At 41.0% G+C, this 20,883-nt stretch overlaps 1 protein-coding gene across 3 annotated transcripts in view; it reads right to left on the bottom strand.

Annotated features, from left to right (window-relative positions):
* The window catches only part of TENT2 (terminal nucleotidyltransferase 2), a 34,482-nt gene extending 19,413 nt beyond the window's left edge, over positions 1-15,069 (bottom strand). Inside the window, exons 1-10 of one of the 3 annotated variants that reach the window (XM_083404112.1) lie at positions 14,770-14,869; positions 13,153-13,235; positions 11,506-11,670; positions 11,076-11,192; positions 9,801-10,050; positions 8,872-8,986; positions 8,677-8,768; positions 6,333-6,399; positions 4,901-4,970; positions 1,440-1,516 (exon numbers count right to left, since the gene is read on the bottom strand). In XM_083404112.1, the coding sequence (XP_083260238.1) occupies positions 1,440-1,516; positions 4,901-4,970; positions 6,333-6,399; positions 8,677-8,768; positions 8,872-8,986; positions 9,801-10,050; positions 11,076-11,192; positions 11,506-11,633 (916 nt within the window). In that variant the 5' untranslated portion in view covers positions 11,634-11,670; positions 13,153-13,235; positions 14,770-14,869. Of the gene's footprint in view, positions 1-1,439; positions 1,517-4,900; positions 4,971-6,332; positions 6,400-8,676; positions 8,769-8,871; positions 8,987-9,800; positions 10,051-11,075; positions 11,193-11,505; positions 11,671-13,152; positions 13,236-14,129; positions 14,354-14,769 lie in introns of those variants that run through there. The other 2 variants (XM_083404111.1, XM_083404113.1) reach the window with 2 other exon arrangements.
* Positions 15,070-20,883: the final 5,814 nt, after the last annotated feature.

Genomic DNA, 20,883 nt, shown 5'->3' with positions numbered 1-20,883 from the left:
GGCAGAGCAGCTGAGCCAATCTCATTAGATAAACACCTATTATAAAGCTCCCCCCCCCCACATACATGTATCCCCACTTTTTCAATGAATATATCATTGCCACCCACAATTCCAAAATTGCAGATACCTAAAGGTATACAGTGGTACCTTGGTTTACGAACTTAATCCGTTCCGGAAGTCCGTTCTTAAACCAAAGTGTTCTTAAACCAAGGCGTGCTTTCCCATAGCAGTGGGCGACTCAATTTACAAATGGAACACACTCAACAGGAAGTGGAACATGTTTTGCTTCCAAGGCAAAGTTCACAAACCAAAACACCTACTTCCGGGTTTGCAGCGTTCTTAATCCAAGTTATTCGTAAACTAAGCTGTTCTTAAACCAAGGTACCACTGTACTGTCTTTTAAATAGTTTTTACCAGTACTTCCTTGCTGTCCCTTATGCTTGGAAGTATCTCTACCTATGAAAATCCACCTCTCTTAATAGTGACCTTTTTGTATGAAGCCTTTTGGCTTAATCACTGGTCCTTCTCCCTGGCCAAAATAAGAAAGAGCAACAATATTTGATCATATTAATCCCATGTTATATTTTCTTTTTTTGCCCCATTTCCCTTCTTTGTTTTCAAACCCTAAGCTCTCCCTTTCCACCTCCTCTCTTTGCTGTCTCCTGGTACAATTTAAATTTAGAATATTTAAGCTTCTTTGAGCCAAGTCCTGTCTTTTTAGCTTATATTGTTCAGTAAAAATGGCATTGATGGTGATGTCCTATAAACTAACAGTAAAGTCGTTCTCTGAAGGTGTATCCTTAGCACCAGCCATGCATTAGAGATATATTCATGGTTGGTGGGGGGTGCCTCATTGTTTGCGCAAGTCCAGAAAAGCTTGAAAAAAATCTAAGGGGAGGGGAGAAGGAATCAGCAAAGCAGCTCAGTGGTCTACTAACTGTTTGTGTGGTGGTGATGGTAGGGAAACTGCACACCTGGAATGGGGAAATGAATGAAGTACAGTGGAAAACTGCAGGCCCATTCCTTGCTACAACATTTTGTTGCAGGTCCCTTTTGTCTAAATAATAGTAATATTAACAACAATAGTAATAGAACAGTAAGTAAATTATGAGGCTAAATTATATCAGGCCTATATTAAACTGAAAGCATTAGGCAGTGAACAAAGTACAATAAAATAAAGTAGCAATTTATTAAAAGTATGCCTCAACAACTGAATTTCGATACATTTGGTGTGTTTTTTAATAATAATATAATGTTTTCAGCTTAATCCTATACAAGCTTCCTCAGACGTAAGTCCCACTGAAATAGCTGGATTTACTACCAAGTATGCCTATCTAGTATTGAAGCTTAGATACTGAGCAGCATCTCAGTTTGCAAACACAGAAAGAGAATCTTAGGTAACTGACCATCTATATATATAAAAAATACAGACTACTTACTGTATGCATAGGTTCTGAGAAGGAATGTATTTCTTATTCCTACAACATTGTTTACATTCAAGTCAAACTCCACACAGCTAGAGGAGAAAAAAATAAATTTGCACAAGGACTTTAACAAATAAATCCTATATATTTATTAGGACTTATATATTGCTTAATCACAAAACTTTAACCAGTGTACATAATCAATAACACACAGCTAAGGAAAACTTTTCAAAACAAATAAAGATCCCTAAATTGTATTTTGCGTAGGTTTGCTGAAACAAAAGTTTGCAGCAGGCACCTAACACAGTTATTTCATTATGGTATGATTAAAAACATTGTTGTGGAACTGATTTACAAACACAAGCCTGCTTTGCTTTTCAGAACACCATCTGTGTTTCATTTGTGTGCAAATGTAAACAAAAACAGGGTTAGTGTTTTCAGAACTGTCACTCGTCTGAAAAAGTTGGATTAAAACCCTATAATTTCTTGGTACAGCATGCTGTCATCTCCACCCAGTAGCTGGGCAATAAAATCAAGTGTTCTTGATACTGTAACCTATTTCCCACTTCAATGAGACATTTTTCTGGAGTGACCATTCCCTAGGGTACATGCCAATGATGAAAAATTTGGAAAGATTTATACCAATATATAACCATAGAATATGCTGAAACATACAGAAGCATCTTTGCTGAGCCACAAACAATTGCAAGTTTTCCAAATATTACCATTTTCACCTTTATGTGATTTACAGATAAAGTCCCCACCCCCATGAAAAGTGTTAACAGCCAAAACATCCTTTAGTGAGAGGACAATACCAGAAATCTGAAGCTTTAAGCAAGCTTTTTTTACTAAGCAGGTTATCATGCCACCTCACATCTGGTACTCTCTGGCCTGGCAGCTCTGCCTCTGAATTCTAGATGTGGAAGGTTGGGCTATGGATCAGTGGGAAATAAAATGCACTTGGCTGCTGCTCAAAGGCATTTGCTGCTTTATGTGTTCCAGTACTGAGCACAGGCAACAATTAAGCGCTGCTCACAATCTGACTCTCAATTTGCTCCATAGCAAGCCACATATTTAAGCAGACACATAATTTATCAAGGTCCTGGGAAAATGGATTCTAATGAATTCTAAAGCAGGATTGAACAACTTAATATAATTAAGGTAACTGTAATGGATTGATCTTAGCTGGAAACCAAAGCCTCGTGACAAGTAGCAAGTTAGCACAAAAGGTACAAAATTATTTTCCACTTTACTAAGAGAACCAGGAAATTCTGACAAAGTTTGGAGTAGCAGAAGTGTAGAAAATAATGCACTTGCCCCCTGATACTTGGCAGAAAACCATGTGCAAAGAGAAACAAAGAGCAATCCATGCAAACAAGAATCCCTGGCAGAACTATCGCCACGTCCAAAGCCCTGCCAACTAGCAGGAGCCAGTGTTGAAGAGAGGGCTCTTTTCCCATTAAGAAGAGTCTTGTGGATCAGGCCAACTAATCCAGCACTTTGTACCGTGGCCAACTAGATCCATAAGGGGAGTCCACAAGCGAACATGTGTGCAGCAGCACTCTCCCCAGCGACTGGTATTCAGAGATATTCTGCCTCCCAACAGCGGAGGTGGAACACAAGCCTTATCCTCCATGAATTTGTTTAATCCTCTTTAAAGCCATCCAAGTTGGTTGCAACCACTCTCTCTTGCGGGAGCCATCTCCCTAGTTTAACAAACGACACTGTGAGTAAGGGTCTGTCCTAAATCTTCCAACGTTCAGCTTCATCGGATATTTGAGTTCTAGTGCTATGAGGAAGAAAAAAACCTCCTCTATCCACTTTTTCCACACAATGCATAATTGTATATACCTCTATCATGTCTCCTCTTACTCGCCCTTTCTCTAAACTGAGAAGCTGCTAACGTTACAATCTTTCCCCATAGGGGGAGTTCATTATCCCCGCTCTCTCATTTACTTTGGTGGGAGGGAATTCTGCCATCTTCAAGGTTCAGGGCATGTTGGGGAAACCAAAGCAGTAAGGATCTTGCAGATCTATGCCCCCCTATCCTATTTTAGGGTTGCCATATTTCAAAAAGTGAAAATCTGGATAAAAGGTGAGCTTTTTGGGAGGACCAAAGTTGTTGAGCCAAAAAAATCAACACTTCCAATTTGGGCTGCTAAACACCCGAATTTTCCCAGACATTTTAACCAATTTCTTAAAATTCTGCTGCTTGGAGCTCTATCCTATTTTTCTTACCACCAGCAGCAGGACAGTGGCAGAGCTTTCCACTGCTGCTCCAGGGGACCTCCAGTGGCCAACATGCCAATCTAGACCATCCTCTCACCCTTCAGCCATCCTCCCAGGGAGTATTTCATAGCCGAGATTAAATAAAATTTTATCCCCACCAACCAGGCAATAACAGAAAAGCTTTAAAAAAACATGCTTTAGAGATCCAGGAAGATAGATTACAAACAAACTTCTATTTAAATGAATGCTTTGAAAAATGCTGCTACATAAAAAAATGAATGTGTTATGCTAAAGGGCTGAATGGTGACAATCGCGTAGTTACTTTATTTACACTACCCAAAAACCCTCTGCGCTGTCTCACACCATCACTGAATATAGCTTGCTGCCTTAAGAACATAGGAAGCTGCTTTCTAAAGGCTCAGATGACTGAGCCATCTCGCACAGTACAGGCTACTTCACTAGCAGCAGCTCTCCAGGGTTTCTGGCAGACGTCTAGTATATCACATCACCTGCCACCCGATCCTGTCAACTAGAGGTGTTGACCTAGGGGTTGGACCTTCTGTGTTCAAAGTTGGTGCTTTACCACTGAGGTACAGCACAGTTAATAGTAAGACAGACACAGAAAGACAGGGGAAAACAAAAACAGAGACTTAAAAGAAGAAGTCTTAAGAGAGAAGCTGGAAGAATCAGCTGAAACAAAAGCAGAAGCAACCCCTGCAGACTTTTCTATTTCTATAAAGAATGCAAATCAGATGTAAACACAGACATGAAAACTTGTGTTTTAGCCACATTGAGATTCTGATGAAGTACAACCTCCCACAAAGACATGGCAAAGCAGAAAGAAGAGATCCACTGTACGCCTTTCAACCTACTCTCCAGCTCTAAAGTGAATTAGGGCCTCTTTATATTGTATTAAAATAATGAATGGAAGACAATCCATTTATTATGGAAGCCATTTATTGGAGAAATTAAATCAGCTGTCACACAGAGAATCACTCTGCTATAAATAAAATATAACAGCAGAAAAGGCAAGCATATCAGAATACCAGGACATACCTTAAGCCCCACTGAAATCCATAAAGAACAACTCACTTTTGATTCATTTCCCACTGATTATGCAACAGGGGCATACGGTGGGTTGGGTAGCAGTAACCATTATCTTATTAAGAACTATGCCACGCAATAAAAAAGAACCCAGCACATTTTTTCAAGAACAAGATCTAAAAACTAATGGAAATTATAGTTACCTGACTTTGTCCCTGAACTTCACTATTGGCACTTTTGCTCGAATCAGCTGAGGTCTCTCAATATAGTTTGCTGAAAGGAAAGGGGAAAAAGAACATCTCACAGATATATTAAACAGCAATGGGCAAAGCAATTACACTGTTTTACCCTGGTTAGATAAGAGTTAGATAAAGGGTTTTATGACACAGCAATTCTTAAGCTGTACTGCACCAAACATGCACACATTTCAATCATTCTTATTCAGTTCATGGATAAAATTGTATTTGGTCAACCATCAGATCTCATTAATTTCCAAGTTCAAGACTGACTGCAGTTGTTTTTTTAAAAAAACACTAAGCATGCATGCAGATTAATGCCTTGGGCACACTGACAGATGACCTTAATAAGACACTTTATGCCCTTAAAGCTGGTTTGGAAGCTGCAGCTAGTACAGAATGTGGAAGCTGTGCTGCTGAGTGCGGCTACCTACCATGAGCCCCACTTCTGAAATAGCTGCACTGACTGCCACTTTGCTACCAATCCAAGGTTAATGTTCTTTTGTTTCCTTATAAAGCCTTAAACAACTCAAGAACAATAGGAACACCATCTATGCCCTTATATAGACATTGTAGAATGTGACCAGTCTACTGAGATCCATCTTGAGATAACCAGAAGGGAACAATGGTGGAGCGTATTGCAGGGCACATGCATGGGAGGAGGAGGAGGAGTTTGGATTTGATATCCTGCTTTATCACTACCCGAAGGAGTCTCAAAGCGGCTAACATTCTCCTTTCCCTTCCTCCCCACAACAAACACTCTGTGAGGTGAGTGGGGCTGAGAGACTTCAGAGAAGTGTGACTGGCCCAAGGTCACCCAGCAGCTGCATGTGGAGGAGTGGGGACGCAAACCTGGTTCCCCAGATTACGAGTCTTTCGCTCTTAACCACTACACTACACTGGTCCCCCAAAGGGTGTTGAGGGAGCCCATTGCAGCTCACCTTGCAAAGTGGCGCAGGGGGCGCACTTGCGCACCAGTGTCCAAGAGAGGGGAGGGGAGGGGAAGCTGCCGCCAACTCTCCTCTTTCTCTCCGCCCCCGGGTCAGACCTTTTCCAAAAGAATGTAAGGACCAACTATGATTATGTCAAACATTTAGTACAATAGGGCGGCTTTACTACAGCTTTTGTATTTGTGCTGTATTTTAATGCACTGATTTTAAGAGAAAGGTATTTGTATTGTTGTGAGCCACCTTGGTACCAGTGAAGAATGGCAGCATAGATATGCCTTAAATAATGAATGAGGGGAACCTCAAATCCAACCCATTCACTTGGGCAGTCATAAATGCAGTCTTAATTAAGTTAAATGTAAACTTTTTCATGTAAGGGTTTCTTGTCCATTAGTGCATATCAGAAAGCATTAGCCAACCATCATTTCACTATAACATAGTCCAGAACTTACAAAGCTTCCGACAGAAGTGTTTTTGGAGTAAGCTGAGTATGTGTCTTGCTTCAGTCTTCTGATTAATCTGAAATAAATTACATCCATTAATACTCAGATGCATTCAGTAAATGAGTGAGAGTTGTATCTAAAAGTGCATGAATTGCATTCCACTCACACAACAGGACTTCCCCTTCCCCTCTTCTTCTCACGCACCCACACAATCTGCTTCAGAGGGTCCCCCAACCTTCTGCAGCAGTTTTTGATGGTGTGCAGGGGGCTGCAGGGAAGAGGGGGAGGTTTTGTTGTGCAAGTAGAATGGCAGTGTTGGATACAACCCTGAATATTTTATACCTATTAAAACAAACCAGGGGAGGCATCTGTTAAAAACACATGAAATTAAATAGAAGCTAATTAAAAGATCACATATTTCTACATCTACCGTTGCAACAACCTATGCATTCATAACTTTCATGTGTCATTTATGAAACAAGACCAAAAGGGTTAAAATGATCAGTGCTTGAATAAGAACACACTGGGAGTCCCATTCAGGGCAGATCCTACAACATATCCAAAGTAAAGAGTCCAGTTTGGAGGTATCATTAAAGGACAGATAAGTGTCATGTGTGTGTGTGTGTTTCATTCCCTGGATATAACATTGGTTTTTCCACCTCAGGCCCCCAAATTATATTATGTAACTCTGATAATACAGCACCTCCATCAGTTATCTTTTTGAGCGCTCAGTTCATAGTGCAAGTTTTAAGGTATTAAATGTTACCAGGTTCCAGGCCAGAGTACCTTAGAGGAAGGGGTCATTGGCTTGGTTTGTTCTAGTTTTTATTATGTATTTTGTATTTTTATCTTGTGAACCACTCTTGAGATTTACAGATGAAGGACAGCATATAAATTTAATAAATAATAATTATAATATAACAAGAACAACAATAATAATGCTGGGAGTGTGAGATACCGGGGATAAAATAATCGGAGCGATCTTGCCCTGTTATTTACATTAAAAATACTTGTTATGCTCACACACCATTTTTCACTTAAGATTAGAAAACAGAAAAATTATCAGAACTAAAGAGAGACACTGTGAGTTAAGTTGCCCTTCCTGGAATAGAACTTAAACCCCTACTTGAATAAGGTGTATTTGCATAATGAGTATTGCTAATCATTAACAGCTTTCATGAGGAATGAGAATAATGCAAGTAGGTCTTTTTAAAAGCACGATTAAAGCTAATGCAGCGTGTAATGCAGTTACATTGTTAATCTAAGTGATAGTATGGTTCCAGAAATGTGATTATTTTATTCAAATTATCTGGTGAAGTTTCCATTCTATTAAGAGGTACTCTTTTTTAAAAAATGCATATGATCCATCACTAATTGCCCTTTTTTCTTCTCGGCTACAGAGAAGCAGATTCATTTTGGGTTTTTTTGCTACAGGTTCTGCTCCTCTGAAGTGTGCCTCCCCTCATCTTAAAAAGCTGTCTGGTGTCAGCTGTCTTGTTTTCTGCCTTCACATACAGAAAAGAATGTATACAGTACATAAATTCTGCAAGTATACCTTTGATGGGGCGGCTATATGTAACCTTATGCATCTGATTGCCCAGTAGGCAGAAGGAACAGCCAGGTAATATGAACTGCCTCTACCATAGGGATGAGAAAACTTTGGCCTGGGGGCAACCAGTTCCAACTTGGCTGCTTCGTCCAACCCACGTCCACCTATCCCACATGTGGCGTGGCTTGCTGTCTCACCAATCAGCTGATTGGTAGTGAAAATAAACCAGCTAGGATCAGTTGCACAACTGAGTTCTCCATGGGCAACTCCACAGCCAGTTGATCACAGCAGAAAAGCAGGATACCTGGGAACTCCATAGCCAGTAAATTCTTGAAGAAACTTGCAAAGAGCTCAGAGTGCTTTAAAGAACAATTATTAACTGATCTGAAGTAGTTCAAAGTACTGTGCAGGGTTCTTTGCAAGACAGGCATGCCACTCTGAAGTCCTTGTGATGTCAGGTGATCGAACGGTGGGTGGCCCTGCCCACCTATCATATTTGGCCTGTAAGGGTTAAGGGAGATAAGGACCAGGCCAATTCTTCACCACCGTTCTACAAGTATAAAAATATTTGCACTTGACCATGATTTGTTGGGGGCCCAAGTCATCAGGCAGGGGCAGAAAATGCAAATGAAAAAGACTCAGGTTTAGAATTTCATTAATTTCCTTTTGACTAAATTTGTTAAAGATTTCTGGCATCACAGCCCCTTCCTACACTGCAGCTCCCCTTCCAACCTCTCTCAGAAAAAAGCTAAGAATCTTGGAAAGCTATTTTCACAGACAGCAGGTTTTCCTTCTAGTACTTACTGGCTGCTCTTTAACCACCAGGCACAGGTCACCATCGCTGCTACGAGTACCAAATCCATTTAGTGAGGATCCAACCAAAAAGAGTCTACTATCTGCAAGGAAAGAACCATACAATAAAATCTTATTCTTTAGAAGAAGGGAATAATTAAAAACATGACTATTTGAATGTCAGAAACATATGGAATGATAACATACTTGGAAAGATCTGCTGAATTTCCCTCTGGAGTTGTGTTCGGCAAAGCTCTTTTTTGTTCAAGTCATAGGTTTGTTGTTGACACACTTGAAATAATTCCAGTATTTGCTGACTTAGCTTAACATATGCAAAAAACAAACCAGAATTTACTATACAACTATCAGTATGATCTCTTAATACATATATAGTAAATACATTTGTGTACAAACACACTTTTAAAAAGGTTTTCCCCCAAATCACCAATCAAAGTCCTATGAGAATTCACTGTAAATAAATGATTTAGCAGGAGCCTGATTAGTGAGACTCTAAACTTTGCTATTCTACAGACAAACATCTGTTATTGCACAGCACACAGGCAATTAAAATTGTTGTTCTTGCTGCAATAATACATGGCTGCATAGTATTACTATTGCTGCTTGAACACAATCAGAACTGTGGATGTTTTACTATTAAAAGCAGTGTTCCTGTTTCATGTGTTTCTTCAATCTATTCCCACAATAGAAGCAGGCATCCTCCTTGCAACCACAGGATAAATCATTTACTATTATCCTTCAACATTCTGCCATTCCCATTGCAGTCAGGGGCAAAGGTGACAATTCAGATGCACATTCCCCAGCATTCTTCAATTATATTTTAACTATTTATTATTATTATTTTTACAAAAAGCACTGGCTGTGGCAAGAAATCCCAACACACTCTCCCTCCCTCCCTTGGGAATGATGTTACTGGTTCTATATTGACTGAAGGCAGGAGTGGAAATCTATACTTGCTCAAAAAGTCATCCTTGCTCTAAGACTCAGTGTAAATGTTTCCAACACATTGGCTCTGTTTGAGATACCCTTCAGCTCCTCTTGCAGCCCAGGATTTGGGAGCCACTGTCTTGCACAGAAAACTTTATAGAAAGGAAAAGAGCACCTGTTCTCAATTTTACCTTATCTTTGGCCACAGGGAGTGCAGTTTCTATAAGGTCAGGAAATGAAGCTTCTTGTAAGGGTGGCACACATCCCGTCAAATCAGAGATGTAATGCGCTGGAAATAATGGCGAAGGAATTGATCCAGGGAATGACCGTCTGTGATCTTCTGGTAAAGGCACTACTTGGTTAGCTGAAGCAGATTCATGATGAGGTGAATGAAATCGCTGGCGCTTCACTTGATAAGGAACATCCTGCTCTTTCAGCCTCCTAAAAATGTAAGAGAGGTTTGACTATTCCAATTTCGGTACTTAACTATGCAAGGGGGGGGGGGGGAGACTGAACTGTCAATGCTACCAATTAAGACTGTGTATTATTTTTAAAGAGGAATGCCCAACTTTGATATGATGCAAATAAAGTCTTGAAACACGGAACTCAAAAGTATGTGCAAGCGCTCAATTTGTGTCCCATAGAAAGACAATGCTAGATCAAATTGCCAAGCCATTCTTATGCACAGCAAATACAGTTCTCATTCTGAAATACTGCAAGAGAGCAGTTTTGAATCTGAAGAGAGTGCTACAGTGAGAAGTTGTGTGCAATGTGTGCCCTGTGATAAAAGTGGGAAGTAAGAGGAAGTAGTCCATGAAGGACAATGACGACTCAGGATCCAGTCTACTGACCAGTTCTTATTCCTCACACACTTCACCCTTATCAGTAGAGCAGTAAATCTGGTTCACACATTCTCATAAGAGCAGCCTTTCTGGACCAGACCAAACTATCCAGTCCAGCATACTGCTTCTGGTCTTGAAAATATTAACTTGGAAAATACCAGTAAAGATTCAAGGACCAACACCTAAAAATGCCAGGGTCTCCTCTGTTTATCTGCATATGGTATGACTCCATTGTTTTCAGTAAAGTTACCAAAGCTACAACAGATGTGTTCACAGCCATTTTCCCTTGTGGGTATGGGAAGGGAATAGTCACTCCCTAGCTTTTCTGTGGTTGCAAATAGAAAAAAACGCATGAACAGTGCCACAAACACATAGCAATATGCACCCTTGAGAACAGTAGAGAAATACTGCTGGGTGGGAAATGACTCCAAACTTCCCATTTTGAGAGTGTGTCAGCATCTAACAGGATAGGCATCATAATAAGCAAAATGTGGGCAAAGTGTCATAAAAAGTCTCAAAGAGTAACACCTTTAATAGGGTCACTTCAGTATTATATTTCTATTATTTTATAGTGCTTTATTCTAAGGGAACATAACATGGAAGAGAACCACAGAATGCACTTACTTTCTGCCTCGGAATGATGCAGGTGCAGCTGATGTATGCACTGGGCTGCCATTTCTATAGGCAAAAGGTGGAGGTGAAACAGGTGGGATGGTCAGAAGATTACCACTTACTGGAGTTCTAGGAAAATTACAGTGCAGTATGATTATTCATGCCAGTGTTTTGAATTTAAATTTAAACATTCATACAGTAATTACTTAAGTAATAAAGTGAACATGCATGCTACCATTCAGTACTGTGATGAAATACAAACCACAGTACTCAAGTTTATTACTCAAACTTTATTTTCACTGCAAACCTAAAGCTCAAATGGACATTAAATTGCTTCTCTGTGGTAGTTTATGTGACAATGTTAACACTGCAAGTAGGCTTTTTAAAAATCCAAGATTTGTTTCTGGCAGGAAATTTCAGATTAAAATTCTACCATACTTACGTTGTATTCTGGAATTGCTGGTGAAAGAGAACAGGAGGTATGTTCACTGGAAGATTAATGAAGAAATTGTATTGTTGATGTTCTAGTGGGAAGGGTGGATGACCCAAGTTGGAAGAATTTGGGAACATGCTCTTCTATGCTGAAAGTAAACATGTATTCTTCTACCTATTATTATAAAAAAAAAAAAACTGAAATCAGGCAACTAAAGTAAGTCATAAGGTTTACATATATTAGCCATTACTACAAGCTGATAACTTCCGAGTGTTTTTTGGCAATAACGTGTTGTTACAACGTAATTTTCCTTAAATACAGTGGTGCCTCGCAAGACGAAAAGAATCCGTTCCGTGAGTCTCTTTGTCTAGCGGTTTTTTTGTCTTGCAAAGCAAGCCCATTAGCGGATTAGTGCTATTAGCGGTTTAGCGGCTATTAGCGGCTATTAAAGGCTTAAGGGATTAGCGGATTAGCTGCTAAAAGGCTATTAGCAGCTTAGTGCGTTAGAAAAAGGGGGTGGGGAGCGGAAAAAACCCCCAGGAATCGCAAGACATTTTCGTCTTGCGAAGCAAGCCCATAGAGAAATTCGTCCTGCGAAGCACCTCCAAAACGGAAAACCCTTTCGTCTAGCGGGTTTTCCGTCTTGCGAGGCATTCGTCTTGCGGGGCACCACTGTATTCACAAGCACAGACACATCAAAATTAGTATTTATTATTTTCCAGATGCATTGGGAAAGCAAGGTAGGCACTCTTAATATTTCCAATTCATTATCTTTAAAAGGGGGTGGGGGTTAAGGCCTAAGCAGACCAGATACATTACCTTGAAATGCCCAATGTTCATAAATAGCACCCACAACTACTCTACAAGCAAATAAAAACTAATCAATCATGAACATAATTTTAGAAACATTTATATGTTTTCCTCTATAAACAAGAGGAACAGGGAGTAGGAGCCAACTGTTCTATAAGAGTAAATTCATTCTTTTTCCTTCAGAATTTAAAACTTCTATAGATTCTAATGACATCTCCCAACTTAATAAAACAATATGCCAATAAAATAATGTGCCAAACAACAATCCAAGTGGGGTTTTTCCCTTCAAAAATTAAACTTGTATAGAATCCAATGAAGCCTCCAAATTTTATAAATAAAAGAATATGCTGAATCCAGTTGCACGAGACTGTTACTATCACAAATCTTGGATACATGCCCCACATTGGGCAAAAGATTCCTGCATTGCAGGAGGCTTAACTAGATAATCCCGCTGGCCCCTTCTAACTCTACAGATCCGAGTCTAAGACCCACTTTTCCACTTGCCAATCTGCATAAGCAGAGCCCGCAAGACAGCAGGCCCCATTTCACCATTATGGTTAAGAACCATTAATAGAGTTGTCCTTCATGAATCTGTTTAATCCCCCTTTAAAGCCATCTAAACCTGTGGCAATTTTTCACATACAAGTATGTGTGATGGGAAGTAAAATGTTATTTTGCTCATCCTCAATCTACTGCCACTCAATTTCACCAGGTGACCAGCTGCTAGCAGTTCAGAGAAAGTCAGTATGTGCGTGAACATGGCACCAATAAAGTCAGTATGTGCGTGAACATAGGCACCAATTTATTCATAACTAAACGTTATTTGCTATTTTGTTGCTCATTCACCTCATTAGACTTCTTAGCAATTTCCTCGTGTTGCTGGTGTCGTCTGCAAACCTAGTCAACTGCTCATCCATTACTCCAGATCACTTATGAAAAAGTTCAACATTACCAGCTCTAGTATGGATTTTTTAGCCTCCACTGTGAGAAATTCCCATTTATTCCTAAATTTATTCAGGAGCCTTTCAAGATGAACTGGGTTAGATCACCCCTACTCAAACCCCAAAAGGCTGCTGGTGTAGGAGTTACTATCCACAGGTAACCTCCCATTTGACTCATCTTCAACAAGGCTTGTTCTCCTATATGTTTAAATCAGGGCCCAAATGCAATTTAATACAGGACACAAATTATCATCTCCCTGTTCAAAGCACTCAAGAGTGAACTGGAGATAAGGAATGAAGTAAAGAAGGTATCTGATGAAGAAAGCATAGTAATGGGCAACTTCAATTACTCTAACACACATTGATAAATACATGTTTGGATCATGATGAAAAGGAAAAATTTCTACATTTCCTAAATGACTCTGCCCTACAGGAATTCCTACAGGCATCTGGCTAACCACTGCGGTTGGAAACATGATGCTACCTGTTCTGATCCAGCAAAGCTGTTTTTCTACGATTCCCTGTCATTTCCATACCTAACCACATTAAACATGCCCCACTGATTTCACCCATTTCCATATGCCTACCTTAATGGTGTCCTCATTTTAGGCTACTAGTATCAGCGCACATATAAGCATCTGTGTGTTCCCTTCCAAGATAGCTTGATACACAATTTTTCCAAGAAGGACAATCTTTTTAAACAGCCTTTTTCTCTGTCTTTTTAAACAGCTGTCATTCATTTTTGTGTGCCAGTTACCAAATTCTACTGCCAGCCGCTTTGGTGACCTTAAAACATCCCCACCACTGTGCGCAGAACATGCCCCACGGATAAAGCATTTCCCCAGTACAGTAATCATGAACGAGCTTGCTCTCGGGTAGAACCTTGCCTGTCGCAAGTGGCCCACCAGATACAGAATGAAACCTTCACATTCTATTTTATTTTTTAATGAAACCGAGCAACCATCCAGCGCGGCCTTGGGAAGAAGCTCTTTCTGCCTGTATTGCAGACAGTTCCGTTCGAAGGATTTGGCAGCACACGCGAGTCCACGCGGGCATCGCCGGCGCGAGCGAGGCAACTTTCTGGTGGCCGCTAGAAAGCAGAGAAAGTAGCAACCCCCCCCCCACACCACTGACGTCACAAGGGCTGTTGTTCCTTATCGGCAATCCGTACCCGGAGCATCTGCCAGGCCTTCGGGCCCCACCGGAACCCCCGCAAGGCACTCGCGACCGCCGGGAGTCTCCCTCAAGTCTACCACCCTGTCTCTCCCCAGAGTTTCTAACACCCCCCACCCCCATTAATAAGTACCTCAGGCCCAGTCGCTCCCCGCCCCCAGCACCTCGAGTATCTGAGAAACGACCCCTCCCTTCCCTCACACACCCGCCGGGTCTGGCGCCCCGCTCGCTTCCAAGCGAGAATCTTGAGGGGGAAATGTGCGAACGGCCACGTAGAAACCGTCCGTCGTCCCCCCCCCCCAAAAAAAAATGCCTCCGCCCCCCAATGGTATTCGTTCCTTCAACTTACTCCGGTGCGGGAGAGGCAGCTGACTGGGCAAGGCCCAGCGCGCTCCGAAGCCAGCGGACTCGGCTCTGTTTTCTTCCCTTCCTCCTCTCTAGAGAGAAAGGGAAGGGAGAGGCGGGATCTTCCGGAAGTAACCCGGAACCGCTTGCAACCAGGCCATCTCTATGGCGGTGGCCTCGTTCTGCCCCGGATCCAGAACCAGCCAGAGCGGGAGCGAAGGTGTTCGAAGACGTCGCGAGCGCCCTTCCGTCGCCGCTCTCTCCGCTCCGCAGGGTTCCTCTCCATAGTAGTGGCTCCCGTCCCACTCTGCGCATGCGCCGCAGCCGGGTTTAAGCGCGGCTAACCGCCTGGAGTTTGCTTGCTATTTCTTAGCGCCAGGCGAGGGTTGAGAACGCGACGTGATCCGGGGTGCTTCCGGGAGAGTGAGGCTTTATTTCGGAATTAAATAGCAAGGCATGGTATTGAAAAGAACATGTTACTCATTTATGTGTGTGCGAGGGTTTCTCCCTTAAAGGCAGCGGGAGAGTTGGCCAGGTGGAAGATTCACACATTTTGCATGCTAAAATTCCTCAGCTTTGCTAAGAAACATGAAGGCGAATCCAGTCAAGTGTAGAGTAGACCCGCTGAAGGCAATGGAGTTAAAACTACATTAATGTCAGTGGGGCTGCTTTGAGCACGACTGCCTTGAGCCAACCCAATACATATTTACTTAGAAGTAAGCCCCTCTGAATTATTCGGGTTTCTCCTCAACTAAAGGGCCATAACAGCCGATAACTTCTCAGGAAGTGTATTTTACCAGCTATGCTTCTTGTTTGCTAGCTTCTGACTTCTTCAAACATTTTATATTGTGACTGATGATGTACAGTGGTACCTCAGGTTGCATACGCTTCAGGTTACATACGCTTCAGGTTACAGAATCTGCTAACCCAGAAATAGTGCTTCAGGTTAAGAACTTTGCTTCAGGATGAGAACAGAAATCGTGCTCCAGTGGCGTGGCAGCAGCAGGAGGCCCCATTAGCTAAAGTGGTGCTTCAGGTTAAGAACAGTTTCAGGTTAAGTACAGACCTCTGGAACGAATTAAGTACCGTACTTAACCCGAGGTACCACTGCACACTGCTTTGGACACTTAAAATGTAAAGGTGAAATAAGATGGATGAATAAATCGGCCATATGATGTGCATAGACATCAATTACAGGTGAGAAGAAGCAGGTAGGCAATCAGTCTTTAATCTCTAAAGGGTGTACCTCCCTCACTCTCTAGTACTGTTAGCTTGCCAAGCCCCCAAACTCTCTTAACTACCAAAACTGCAGTCTATCTCTTGTGGATTTGCACAGTGACACAGAACTAGTTTACACCATCCTTATGTGGAATTGGGAAGTGTATGCCCCCTAATCCCTTTTCTGAATATCCCAGTGGTCATGTATCAAGAAGTCATCTTCTAACCTTAGCTTCCTTCCACAGGGACACATCTTTCCATGAGTATACATCACCTGTTCTGGGCTATTCACACTCCTTTGTCAAGCTCAAGACATCTAGTATCATAAAGCAAAATCCATAGCACTTATAATGTGTTCCTTAAAATTCCAATTTATGTTTGTATTTTTGACTAACAGTCTTGTGAGAGATTGTGGTATATTCTCCTAATTTCTGTATATGATTGGCTGCACATATTTGTTCTATAGGGTTTGTTTCCTGATATTGCTTCCTTGAATAATGCCTTTGCAGAGTTCCATCTTTAAGCTGTCTTTTATGATGCTATTGTCTTTTAGTTGTAGATTTCGCTGTAGTTTTACTAATATCTTCACTGTTTTTATTATTCTGTATTGCTTTCAGGGTTTTTTTTTGGGGGGGGAGGGTTGTTTTGCTAGCTGCCTTGAATATTTATTATAAAGGCCTGGCCAACTACATTGCCAAGTCAGGATATAAAAGGTAATAAGTACATAGCTGTTGCCAGTTAACTATGGTACACAATACCTACTTATTTCCAGGCTGAACTGGCAATAACAAGGTCCTTTTTATCCTTTCTGCCAAAAGCAACAACAAAATGGTTGAAGATTCAGCCTTCCTTCTGGGACAGCAGCCAAATCAAGTGTTCAGCATAAATAAATACAATGCAATGCATATTGGGGCAAAAAAGAATCCCAACTTCCCAGTGATAAAATCTGAACTGGCTGTGAACTAAATAGGAAGCTGTCTTGGGATCACAGTGGACAGTTCAATGAAATGGTCAACTCAGTGGACAGCAGTCGTCACACAGTATTTATCAGAAAAGGGATGGAGTAAAATAAGCAGTATCACATTATTGGTGTGGAACAGTGTGTACAGTTCTAGTCATTCCATTTCAAAAAGAGATATTACACTGAGAAATGAAAATAAGGGGTTGGAGCACCTTATGTAGTCACCTTTAGCTCAGAAAAGGGACAGTTAAGGTGGGGGAGATATGATAACAGTTTTTTAAAATTATGCGTGGTGTTGGAGAAGTAGATGGAGGTGTTTTTTTCTGTGATAGAACTTGGGGACATATAATTGACTTGATATCAATTAAGGATGGACGAAAGAAAATAACTTATTCACACGATGCGTAGTTCATTGCCCTAAGATATGGTGAGGGTCACTGACTTACATGGCTTTGGGATTAGACAAATTCATGGAGGATCAGTCCATTGACTACTCTTAGCCATGTTGACTAAATGGAATCTCCAGGTTCAGAGAAACTGTAACCATAGCTCAATGTTAGTGGCTCATGGTGAGGAATGGAGGAAGGCTATTACCTTTATACCCTAAATGTTGGCTTCTGGGAACCACCTAGCTAGCTGCTGTTGGTAAGAGAATCCTAGCTGAGATGGACCTTTGTTCTGATCCAGCAGGGCTGCACTTACATTCAAATGGCACTGCATTAAGGTTTGATGCGACTTACTCCCAAGTAAACACGCATAGCCCGAACATGACCCTTCTTTCTTGTTGCCAGTTTGCAACAAGACATTTTTGATATTTTTGCATATAATTTAATTTATATGATATATCAGAGGGACCAATATGACCTAGTAAACCAAACGTATTGAATACTCTCTTCTGGCAGCACAGACATAAATTACATTAATTGAGTTTAATTTCGTTCAGTTTCCACAGAGAAAATTGTAGTTTTCAAAATATAATACCCATATGAAGTACTTTGAAGTTCATTCTGGGAAGAAAGCCAAAAGATCAGCTTAGCTAGCAGTAAAGGAAATTTTCTTTTCCAGTGGAAAAAACATCCCTCTGAAAAGGCAATATAGGCCTTTAATAGTACCAAAAATGCAATTCTAAAATGGACTTTTAAGAAACAGGGCAATAACAGAGCCCGACAAGAAAATAACAAAGCTTCTAAATGACAGCCTAGCTTTATTTTAAAGCCTAAAAAATTAATAGGCGAAAATTAGAATGCAACTTTCAGTATCCTTCTGTGCATATCACACACAATATAAGATCAGACTAAAGATCAGACTAGCATTACTTTACTGTTGTCTTCAGTTTCTCTAAGCTTTCATTTAAAGGTTGATGCTGCAAGTCTTCAAAGAACTGGATCACATTGAAAGCTCTGCAAAAGGCTGGCCTTACACCCAGCAGATTGGATCTCCTGAAAGTTTCCCTTAAATAGACAGTGTGCCTGGGCACTTAGCTCTGCACAGCCTCTACCATGCTGTCTCAGGCACAATTGGTTGATTCTCCTGCTGACCCTCAGAGACATGGTATCCCTACTGGAACTGAGCAGGGGATCCTAGCTCCACCTCCTTGATAATTGGCAGGGGTTAATTAGTGGCAGAGTCAGGTATCTAAGGTTCAATTTAGCCCTTCTTGGATCAGTGCTAGAAGGTATGGCAGGGCCAAGGAACCCCTAGTTTCGAGGCCCTCCTCCTGTCAATAAGATCCTATTTCCCCAAACCCATTGATATTGCTGAGGATTCCTCAGTCATAAAGAACACTCGGTTTTGGTCCAGGGTATTAGTGTAGATTGTGAATAGCAAATGTGTTCCCCTGCAGAAGGTTTTGGGCTAGAGCTCCCTTCATTCCTCACCATGCTGGCTGATGCTGATGGGAGCTGAAGTGTGACCACATCTGGAGGGCACCCTGCTCTGGAGGATGGGGCTAATAAAATGTGCATGGATTTCTTGTATTGCAGGGTGTCTTTTTTTGTAGTCAATGATTATTTATTCACCTACCTTTAGCTCTAGTGAGTTTGCACCTTTCCCTAACACACATGTAGTTGGAAAGGGGGAAGCTTTTTCAGGAAGCTGGTGCAACTGAAGCCTTAAAATGGTGTCCAACTTTGCATAAGCACATCAAAGGCAGAACATCTTGAATGTTCTGTGAGCTGAGTATTAATACTTTTGTGATTTAAAATGTTGATGTGCAGATTAACTACAGGGTTAGACACTTTAGAAACGTCAAGCTCCTTAATAATCCTCTATTGGCAAATTTATTCAATGCAAAAAAATAGTATGTTAATGCAACACTGAGGCTAAAAATTTAAACCTGCAAATGGAAGAGAACTCAAAGTTAAGGTTTCTATGGCAACCATAACAGGAACTCTTAATATATGCAATATGCTATGGGTTTAATTACCCCCTTTATTGATCAGCTTTATATAAGAGCTCTGAATTATTAATTTCATTAACCAGTGTTTAATTACTCCAAACATGCTGTTCATACTATTATATTTAAATTTCCCTGACACATGGTTCTGTAGTTCTTTGTTCATTATTACCAGTCTTGTGCTTTTTTTAAACCTGCCTTATGCCAAAAAGCTTTAATGACTGATTTGTAATTTTAATCCTTATATGGACACAAACTCTGTATCTTGAGTTATAAGCTTTAGTTAAGACAGCACAGCAGGTGTTACAGTATTGCAAGCAGTAGCCAGAAGTGGAAGCTGCAACAAAATGTAGCAGTGTGGAGTGTTCTTGTTTAGTGCGCCTGACAGCCATACTCTATGCCATCTTCCACCCAAAACTTGCTCAGCATTCTGTGGCCTGACCACCCTTTGTAGGTTGTATGAGGGGAGGGTTCCCCCCTAAATATTTGTGGCATTTCTGAAAATCCTGAAGTTTCACCGAGCCACTTGATACCACCCTCTTTTGTGTAGATGGTGCCATTTTGGCTACATAAACATTGGCACCCATGCATGAATATCAGAAATGGGGAGAATAAAAAGTAATAGATCCACTGTTATTCCTAGCGTAACAACCATTTATTAAAGCCAGGCCTGGAACCAGGGGTCACTACCATCAGGCAGTTGTAATATTCATGGGCAGTTGCTGAAAGCCGAAGCTCTCAGGAAGCTTCGCCACCTAATATGTCACGATCCCATAATGCCTGTTATGGCCACCTGAGTGCAGCATGTATCTTGGTGCTGCAGCACCAGTGGCTTTGGTTGGTGACTTGCCATCATTCCCGGGGAGAAATTAAATTCAGTTTGCATTTTAAAGGGAACATACTGTATTTTTCCGTGTATAAGATGCTCCCATGTATAAGACACCCCCCACCCCCCTATTTGGGGGGACTCCAAATTAAGAAAACACCCCTTAGTACTACCCGTGTATAAGACGAGCCCCAATTTTAAACCAAGTAAAAAGCCCAAGTCTTATACATGGAAAAATATGATACATAATTTACACTTTCTGTAAAAAATCAAGAACTGAAACACAACCATCATTTGATATTCGGACAAACATAGAAACTTTCACGTGAGGTAAATGCTTACAAAGAGTATACTAAACCACTTTATATACAAAGTGTGCCCCAGCAGTTGTGCATTATAATGAATTCAGCTTATACAATGTTTTTCCTTGATTCTACTATTTTCTAAAATAAGGTTTTCAGATCACTGGGGGATGAGAACTATCTAAAAGCTTAGAATTAATGAAAAATGAAACTGAAATATGTCCTTCCGTGAACCTAGCAGAAAACACCAAGTCTACGGGAGGTTTCCACCCTTTAAAACATAGTTAACAAAAGCATAGCTGGGACCAGAGATTAGCTATAGTTCTTGAACTACAGGAATACACCCACAGTCTGAGATTCTTACAAACACCATTCCAATTTTCATTACACTTTGTATGTTGTGCTCCTAGAGAGTA

This window comes from Podarcis tiliguerta (assembly GCF_965153285.1).
Source record: "Podarcis tiliguerta genome assembly, chromosome: 11".
Taxonomy (NCBI): Eukaryota; Metazoa; Chordata; class Lepidosauria; order Squamata; family Lacertidae; genus Podarcis; species Podarcis tiliguerta.
This window is presented reverse-complemented; position numbering and strand designations above follow the sequence as displayed.